General features: G+C 46.3%; 1 protein-coding gene across 1 annotated transcript; it reads left to right on the forward strand.

Annotated features, from left to right (window-relative positions):
• Positions 1 to 3,524: 3,524 nt before the first annotated feature.
• Positions 3,525 to 6,586, forward strand: LOC147966661 (uncharacterized). The gene is made up of 9 exons (XM_087530911.1): positions 3,525 to 3,693; positions 4,288 to 4,436; positions 4,515 to 4,682; positions 4,743 to 4,841; positions 4,898 to 4,961; positions 5,041 to 5,110; positions 5,184 to 5,634; positions 5,994 to 6,270; positions 6,354 to 6,586. Exons 1-9 carry the CDS (start codon positions 3,525 to 3,527, stop codon positions 6,584 to 6,586), a joined length of 1,680 nt encoding a protein of 559 aa, XP_087387037.1.
• Positions 6,587 to 9,318: the final 2,732 nt, after the last annotated feature.

Genomic DNA, 9,318 nt, shown 5'->3' on the forward strand with positions numbered 1-9,318 from the left:
ACTCGAGTCAACCAGTTGCATAAACTATTTTACATAACTTAAATGAAGTTTAAACTAGATTGCATAGAAATTAAAAATACTTAATCGCTATCACAGCTATGTCTCTCGTTCATCAACCTTTCCCAGTCACATTTGATCATGTGCTCCTCGTCCACTCCGTCGGCACCACCCCATCCTGCTCCGCCCTCGAAACCATGCTCTGCTAAGTTTACACCACCATCGTCGTTGGAGTCGCTGGATCAATTCATGCTTAGTGCAGTGATTTACCGAACAAAGGAAATGTATCTTTAGTCTAGTTCAGTCAAGTGCTTATGTGTTGATCCCTCTTATTCTGATGTATGGTGCAGATTGTGAAAGCCATCGACACGGTTTCAAGCAAGCAATTGCTACAAATTGCTTCGTCTTTTGGGGTCAGAAATCCCACCCTAATTTTCAGCATGGTTCCTGTGAGGCCCGGAGCATTGCTCTGTACAGTCACCCCGAAGAGAATATGGAACCTGGTAAGAGCGCACCCGCTCGTACTAGCGGTCATACCAGTTGGCGTCATCTCCCCCTAGTCAACTAATTCGACTGTGTATCACGAACTAATCTGTGATTGGATGGTTAGGAAGACAGTGGTATCTTCAGTCCACTAGCGTTCAAATCCTGGTGAGGTAGAGTGTGCGTGTGTGCGTTCATATGAGTGAGTATATGCACGTATATGTGAGCACTTGCGTCTGTACTATGTTAAAAAAAGTAGGCGCTCATAGGGATAGGGTGTGCGTGTGTGCGTTCATAGGGGTGAGTCTATGCGCGTATATATGAGCGCTTGCGTCTGTACTATGTTCAAAAAGAAATTCGATCCTATATCATTGGATTTATCGTAGCCTTTTTCATGAGTAAGAGTGTCAAACCCAACGAAGAGCAAAAAAATTGATTGATGAAATCTAGTAAAAAATCATTATAAAAGTTGCAAAGATTGTTTGAAGGATTGTTTGGTGACAATGCAAGAACGTGTGTGACTGATTGCAGTGGAGTTCTCTCTTGTCTTCTTCTTTTTCTAAGGCCCTGCACGTATCCAGGCTCCCGTAGATCGACCAGGAGAAGGTAAAGGTCAAGGATGACGTGGAACGTTATCCCGAATAACAGTGAGAGAAGTGGTTAATACGATAGCACAAAGTAATTCCTTGAGGAAGAATGAGGTGTAGTCATTGAACGCCCAATGCTTTATGTGATTGTTTATTCTTAATAACCGACGTAACCTCGCACGATGGTCAGAGTCATCTGTTGGAAAACTGACTCTTGATGCAGGTCACGCATCAGCTAGGACATACTTTGGAAACATCCCCCAGATCCTTGCGTCCCAAGCACATAATAGCAGTTGTTTTCTAGAGCATCGTTTAATATCACAACATCCTCAGCACAATTTTTTTTGGAAAAGGAGGCTTGCCCTCGGTCTCTGCATCTGAACGATGCATGCAACCATCTTATTAAAAAGTCTCAAAGTATTACAAAGTCATAAAAGTATTACAGCTCGCAAGCGGAGCAAAGAGAAAAAAATAAAAATGCTCAATATCACAACCGGTATGACAGCACATGGACAAGCTTCCTAGACTCCTCTCATGTTATACGACCGCCATCCAAACCGGTTGAATATAGCCTTTGCTACCATCTCGCACTGGTTGCACCCAGTAAACAATGGCTCCCTGGAGTCCGTAGGAATGAGTGAGGACAATGTATGGATCCATGATGTAGCTCTGAAAATGACCTGCAAGAAAGTTAAAATATGTTGTCTGTTAAAAATCATATCGTTCCTGCAATTCCATATAACCCAAATAAGTGCACATATTCCAATTTGAATACGAGACATAGTAATATGATCAACTCCAGCTAACCACGTCCCAAATAACGATTCAATGCTAACTGGAGGAGTAACGTTAAAGGCTATATGAATCGTTCTCCAAAGTAATTTCGCGAGAGGGCAATCTATGAATAAGTGTTGTATTGTTTCATTATGATCACAAAAACAACATCGTGTACTGCCTACCCACCGTCACTTTAGTAAATTATCTTTGGTGAGGATCATTTGCTTGTGGACAAACCACATAAAAAATTTAATACGCAAGGGAACCTTAACCTTCCAAATATGTATCGATCTCGGGATTGGGCCAGAATTAATTAGATCCATATAAAAAGATTTTACCATAAACACTTCGTTTCTAGCCAACTTCCAGTGCAACAGACCAGGTTGGTCAGATAATTGAACATCTATCAATCTCCGTATCAAGTGCATCTAGGAATTTCAACGCTCCCCAACTAATGATCGTCTGAACTAAATATTCAAGGGTATCGATTGAAATACTGTGCCCACGTAATCCTCCTTACGTTGCACAATATTATATAGGGTGGGGTATTGTATGGCTAGTGGCGTCTCCCCTAACCATGTATCCTCCCAAAATCTTGTTGACATCCCATTTCTAACCAACCATTTGACCTACGAAAGAACAAATCTTTCGTTTTCATAAGCCCCTTCAAGAATGGCGAATCAGTTGGTCTCGCGGTGACCTGGGCTAGCATTTTTGATTTTAGATATTTGTTGCGTAATATCTGTGCCCACATACCATCCGTCTCTGTTGATAACCTATACAACCATTTACTCATAAGACATTTATTCTTAATTTCCAGGTTTTCAATGCCGAGACCACCTTGGTCCTTTGGTCGGCATATTATATCCCATCGTGCGAGGCGATATTTCTTCTTAGTGTCATCCGACTGCCAGAAGAATCGAGATCGAAAGAAATCTAGTCTCTTCCGCACCCCCTTCGGAACCTCAAAGAAAGATAACAGGAACATCGGCATACTAGTAAGTAATGAGTTAATAAGCACTAGCCGACCTCCATACGACATTAGCTTGCCCTTCCAATAGCTAAGCTTTCTTTCAATTCGATCTTCGATGCACTTCCATTCTTTATTTGAAAGCTTGCGGTGATGAATCGGTATACCCAAAAATAACTGAAGGGCAAAGAACCTAATTCACAACCAAACAATTATCTACATGTGTCTTGCTCCTCTTTGGCGTTACCAAAGCAGAACAATTCACTCTTGTGAAAGTTGATTTTTAATCCCGACAATTGTTCGAAGAGACATAATATTAGTTTCATATTCCGAACTTTTGCAATGTCATGTTCCATGAAAAGGATAGTGTCTTCAGCATACTGTAAACTGGAAACTCCCCATCCTCAGCACAAATATAAGGTTGTTAAAGTAACTAGATCTCGCCCCCGCGTTGCCCCCCGCTAGGGAGGCTCGGGTGGAAACCCTAACCCCCGCCGCCGGGCACATCAATCCTCTTCCTCCCCTCCGCCGCCGCTGGAGGAGGTCGCCGGGCGAAGCCCCGGGCGGCTGACGGCGGCAGCGGAGGCCCTCTTCCTTCCCGCGCCGGATCGGGTGAGGCAGGTCACCCACGGCGCCGGGGCGTTTCTTCCCTGATCTGCGTCGCGGCGGCGCGCATGGCTATTCGTCTCAGGCGACGGTGCAAAGTGGCGATGTGGTGCTGGGCGGAGGCGGCGGAGCTGCTAGGTTTCAAGGAAGATCTGGTGGCATCGGCTGCTCGGTTAGCTCGCAGGGTCATGGCGTCCTTGGTCGCGGTGGCCCGCGGCTCAGCCTGTCGGCGGGGCTGGATCCTGGGGAGGCGACCCTGGAAGGTGGCGGCAGGTGAAGCTCGGGCTTCCCGCGATGGCATGGCGTGGTGCAGTCCCTGTCCAAGGCGGATCTGCGTTAGCGATCTCGTGGTTTTTGCACTTCTTTGACTTAAGACCTCAAGACATCGGGCCCAATTCCGTGTCAAATATCTGCAACTTCCAAGTCTTCTGTGAGGTCTACCTTGGATAAGAGCCCAACCTACTTTTATTCAGAGAATTGTTCTATTTAAATCGGCAGAATGAACGTGCCAACAGGCCCAGTCTGGAACTCGACGGCATATCAATTCAGAGGCGGAGAGACTGTCTGTTCCCTTACGCTGAACTGCCGAGTCATCCCAAAGATTGGAACCAGACATGGTTCTACTGCCAGGACACTTCTCCGGCTGGCGAAAATCCACTGCCCGGCTTTCGTGCCTTGCGCCTTGAATCCACTCACCCGCTGCCGGACAAGTTGACTGCTGTTGAACGTCTGCCACTCACCCCCATTATCAAGAAAATCAAAGCTCTTTTGGGGAACGGCTTAGATGGCATCGACCTAGTCCGAGTCTGGTTGCTTGGAGAGTAATTCCGTTAAGCCGTTGCCCCGGCTTACTGTGTAATTACTCAGGCGAGAAAGATGATCCTCAGCGTCATAGTCCTGACGACTTACCAGATGACGTGGTGGAGGCTACCACCCAATCCTTGCTGAAAGAGGGCACGGTGACCAGTAATGCTTTCGGCTTACTGCCTTTCTGCAAGAAGAACCCGGCCCCTGCGGTAAGTCATCAGCCTCAATGATTACTCTTTGCTATGTTATACCTTATTTTGCTTATAACCCTTTACCATTATTCATAGGCAAATGACAACTTCTGGAAGGTCCAATATGATCATGAGGCGGCCAAACAAGCCAGGGCAGTCAAGAGGGCCGAAAGAAAAACCGCCAAGACTGGGACTTCGAAGAAGCGGAAACCAAGCGCCTCAGAGATGTTCCAACTTGATGACTCTGATGACAACGAAGAAGAGGTAACATTTTAACTTTCCTTACTCTTTACCATCATCTCGCTGACATTACTTCCCTTTCAGGAAGACACGGGAAACAGCCAACCCATCGAAGAGGTAACTATAATCTCCTCTGACTCCGAGCCTTTGCCGCGGCAGAAAACTCTAAGAGTGACCCGGAAAGTAAGATTTTCACATCCTTTGGCTTACCAAGATCCTCAATTTCTTTTGAAACGAAGACCCGGACTAGCAAAGATGCAGAGCTCTCCTCCGGCTTGCCTGACACAACCAGGAAGCGTCGGGGAGGTTATCTCCGACTCAGGCCCTGTTTTACCTTTGGCGGGTTTAATCCATCAACCTCTCAATTCGTCTGACTCCAATTATCAGGATACCTCTCCTTCCTCTGGCGAGTCTATGCAGTCAAACATGCCGGCTTTTAAAACTGCCCCTGGGTAATGTCAATTTGTTTACCTTATGTTTTATCTTCCTCATGTTTTTGCACTCATTCTTCTGCTTTGCCCACAGCGTGCAAGTGAAGCCCCGGAAGAAAGCCAAGAAAGATAAGCCGGCCCAAGACCCTGTAGTGACTGAACCGGAACTGGGCACAGCTGCCCCCGACTCTTCCACACATCAGCCGCCGCTTGAGCCGGCTCATGATATTCCAGCCCCAACTTCTGACCCACCCGTTGAAGAGACTCTTGATGGTTCTGACAACCCGGAGGCACCTAGCCCGGTCAAGACAACGGATCCAGAAGTGGAAATTCTGAAGACTCAATTCGTTGAGTCGGCCCGGCCCACTGTACTTGCCAAGTGTTCTGCGAAGGAGGAGTTGTTAGAACGCCGTAAGGCCAAGATGGACATCACTGACTATACTCATTTGAGTATTGGAGAGATTGTCTCGGGCTATATCAACCAGGTGCATAGCAGTCGTGACCTGGAAATTGACATGGTGAAGCAAATACAGCAAAAATCTGAGGTATGACTTATGCTGCCTTATTTTCAACATACTTACAGTACCAGCTCCCAAGTCTATTGCTTATAAGTAAATATGCTGTAGACTCAGAAAAACTGTCTAACATTGCTTGCCCGGTTTAAAAGAAGTCACTTAACCTGGTTGTAGCTTGATACTTTGAACTTGTGATACGCATTAGCCCCCAAGTGCCAAGTATCTTTGCTTGCAAAGTGCTTGGGACTTTAGTTTACATAAGCCGGCGCAATAATTTAGAACTTTTCCACATACATTAGCCCCCAAGTGTCAAGTATCTTTCCTTGCAAGGGGCTTGGGACTTCATGTTACTTTATCATGATCTTGATTATGACCCGACATTAATGCAGGCCACCATAAGTCAATTTGAGGCGGAGATTGCTGACCTGAAGAGCCGCCTGGCAGCCCAGGAACTTGAAATTCAAAAGGCCAACTCCAAGTTTGAATTCAGCGTCTCTGAGCAAGAGAAGTTGAAGAAGAACTTTGAGTCGGAGAAGAAAATCTGGGCTGATGAGAAGGCCTTACTGGTGACTCGGGCCGAGACAGCAGAAGCATCACTTGCAGAGGCAAAAACCGAGTTGTCTGGCTTAAAACGCCAGATATCTCAAATGGTCTCAGCCATTTTTGGTAAGCTTTTTACAAAAAACCTTAAACACTGCAAACCTTGTTCCATTTGTTACCTCTGTCTCACCTTTTGTTTAAAAATGCAGGCCCCAGGAGCACAAACCATAAGCAGAACATATTGGTCAAGCTGAAGGTAGTCTATACTCTGGTGGAGCAACTGTACACTGGGTCACAACGTGCTTTGGCCGTTGTGGCCTTATCAAATGATGCCCCCCATCTTCTGCAAGATGTGCTAAAGCGGCTTGCTATGCTACCTCAGCGGGTCCAAGAGCTAAGACGGGCATCTGCAAGAGCCGGAGCTATAGCCGTCTTCAGCTGAGCCAAGGCATGGATTCCAGAGCTAGAGCCGGCTGACATTGCTCTTGGGTACCCAAGCTTGAAAGAAGATGGCACCTTATTCAATGAGATGGATTTCACCGCCTGTGTGAAAGATATCCGCCCTGTGGCTACCCTCATTGGGAACGATACTAACCTTACCAAGTATCAGCCGGGCTATGACAGCGAGAACCGGAGGATTCCAACGCCTCATTATGACGAAGTCAGCCTGATCCCTCCAATCCGTAAGCATACCTTTGCCCCTGAAGTCGACCCAGCTAGTTTAATAAATGACGAAGCTGAGTTTGAAGCTTTGAGTGGCATTGACTGGGCATCGTCCACCCTCCAGGACAGGGCAGCCGACGGAGAGGCGGAGAAGGATAACCCGGAAGCTTTAGGTCAACCCCAGGAGTAAATTGCTGGGCACCATACACTTATGTCTTCTTAGAAAAACAATGCTTCATCATTCAGACTCGGGGAGTCTTGTAATAGGGTAGAAAATACTTTGATTTTGTCATGCCTTCGCGCATGCTTATGGCGCTCAGTACTTTCGTAAGCCGCCATTATTATGCCCTTCCAGTTTATATTAATCTGTTATTTCCTTACAGAAACTTGATTGTATTGTCCTGCATAGAAGACAAAACAGAAAATCCCTTGGCGACTTATCGCATCAGGAGTCACATAAGGTACTAATAATCCGGAGTGTATACCAAACAATCTTAGGAAGGCCGACTTACGATTAGGCTTAATAAACATAATCATAACAACATACCTGTGATTTCTACGGTTATCTCACCGGCTTATACGACCCAACCCATGAGGGTAAATTTAGCTCCTGAAAGTTGGCATATATAAGGTTCACCTGGTACTTAACAACCTGAGGCAACCAATATTAAACCGGTGGATCAAAATCCACTCCATAGTACTTTCAAGAGGGTCTCAAGGTAGTCAAACATTTACACTTATAAAGTATAATGAACAACAAACAAAATTTAAAGGCTTCTGATTCGAATACGATCAGTGAACCGTCCCAAAGGGGTTAAGTTAAGATTCAGATACGATCATATAGCCCCCAGTGGCTTTGGCGATGCTAATCAAGTGGGTATCGACAGTTATGTTCTCTTTGGTTCGAATACGACCTATGTTTGAACAGGAAGCTCCCAAATGACCATAAGAGTTGTTTAATGATGCTGATTCGAATACGATCCACGTCAGACCCAAAGGGGTTAAGCTATGATTCAGATATGATCAGGAAGCCCCCAAGTGGGTTTGGCAGTATGCCGATCAAGAGGGTATCGACAGCTATGTTCTCTTTGGTTCGAATACGACCTATGTTTGAACAGGAAGCCCCCAAGTGATCATGGCTAGATTCAGATATGATCACAAGACGGACCAAAGGAAAAGCCAGATTCAGATATGATCCGCTTCATGTTGGTTGTTTCCACCACATGACAAAGAAAAAACACGTAAACCTTTTAGGGTGGGAAAAAGGACAGAGGTCCTGCTTTATTGCTTTATGTAATATATACATTGTCGAAATATATACAAATTAGAGCCGGTGGCTCAAGTATAGTAAGGCCGAAGATGAGCGATATTCCATGGCCAGCGGGTCTCCTCCTCCGAATTACGTGAGTCTTTATGCTCTCGAACATCGATAAGGTAGTATGACCCGTTGTTCAGATTCTTGTTGACCACAAAGGGTCCTTCCCAAGGAGGGGATAGCTTGTGCATGTCAGATTGATCCTGGATGAGCCGGAGCACTAAGTCGCCTTCCTGAAAGGTTCTGGACCTAACCCGGCGGCTGTGGTAGCGGTGCAGGTCTTGCTGGTAAATCGCCGAGCGGGCTATTGCCAAGTCTCGCTCTTCATCCAACAGGTCAAGTGCATCTTGACGAGATTTTTCGTTGTCCGCCTCAACGTAAGCCGCCACACGGGGTGAGTCATGAAGAAAGGTGTGTAACCTGTAGATCTGTTAGGTGTAGTGTTGATGCTCCAAAGTACAGAAGGTAACTCCTCCACCCAACACCCCGGCGTCCGCTGCAAGGGGACCAAGAGCCGGGGCTTGATACCCTTCAAGATCTCCTGATTAGCTCTTTCTGCTTGACCATTGGATTGAGGATGAGCCACAGTCGAAATGTCAAGCCGGATGTGCTCTCATTGACAGAACTCTTCCATGGCTCCTTTGGAGAGATTGCTGCCATTATCAGTTATGATGCTGTGTGGAAAACCAAAACGAAAAATCACCTTTTTCATGAACTAGACCGCCATGGCTGCATCACACTTACTGACTGGCTCCGCCTCAACCCACTTTGTAAACTTGTCAACCGCCACCAAGAGGTGCGTCTTTTTATCCTTAGACCTTTTGAAGGGTCCGTGTCGGTGACAAAACCGGCGGATCTCGGGTAGGGGGTCCCGAACTGTGCGTCAAGGCCGGATGGTAACAGGAGACAAGGGACACGATGTTTTTACCCAGGTTCGGGCCCTCTCGATGGAGGTAATACCCTACTCCTGCTTGATTAATATTGATGATATGGGTAGTACAAGAGTAGATCTACCACGAGATCAAGGAGGCTAAACCCTAGAAGCTAGCCTATGGTATGATTGTTGTGTATGGAGTTGATCCCCAAAAGACTACAACCCTCCGGTTTATATAGACACGGGATAGGGTTAGGGTTACACAGAGTCGGTTAAAAGGGTAGGAGATCTTAAATATCCGCATCGCCAAGATTGCCTTCCA

The sequence above is a fragment of the Triticum urartu genome, chromosome 6A (assembly GCF_056163025.1).
Source record: "Triticum urartu cultivar PI428250 chromosome 6A, HENAU_Tu73, whole genome shotgun sequence".
NCBI classification, from domain to species: Eukaryota; Viridiplantae; Streptophyta; class Magnoliopsida; order Poales; family Poaceae; genus Triticum; species Triticum urartu.

What these genes read in the sequence shown, in the direction of transcription:
- LOC147966661 (XM_087530911.1), top strand. Translation starts at nt 3,525, where the DNA reads ATGTGGTGCTGGGCGGAGGCGGCGGAGCTGCTAGGTTTCAAGGAAGAT. An exon ending in ACCCTGGAAGGTGGCGGCAG is followed by an intron (nt 3,694 to 4,287) that starts GTGAAGCTCGGG and finishes GTAATTACTCAG; the next exon opens with GCGAGAAAGATGATCCTCAG. An exon ending in GCTTTTAAAACTGCCCCTGG is followed by an intron (nt 5,111 to 5,183) that starts GTAATGTCAATT and finishes CTTTGCCCACAG; the next exon opens with CGTGCAAGTGAAGCCCCGGA.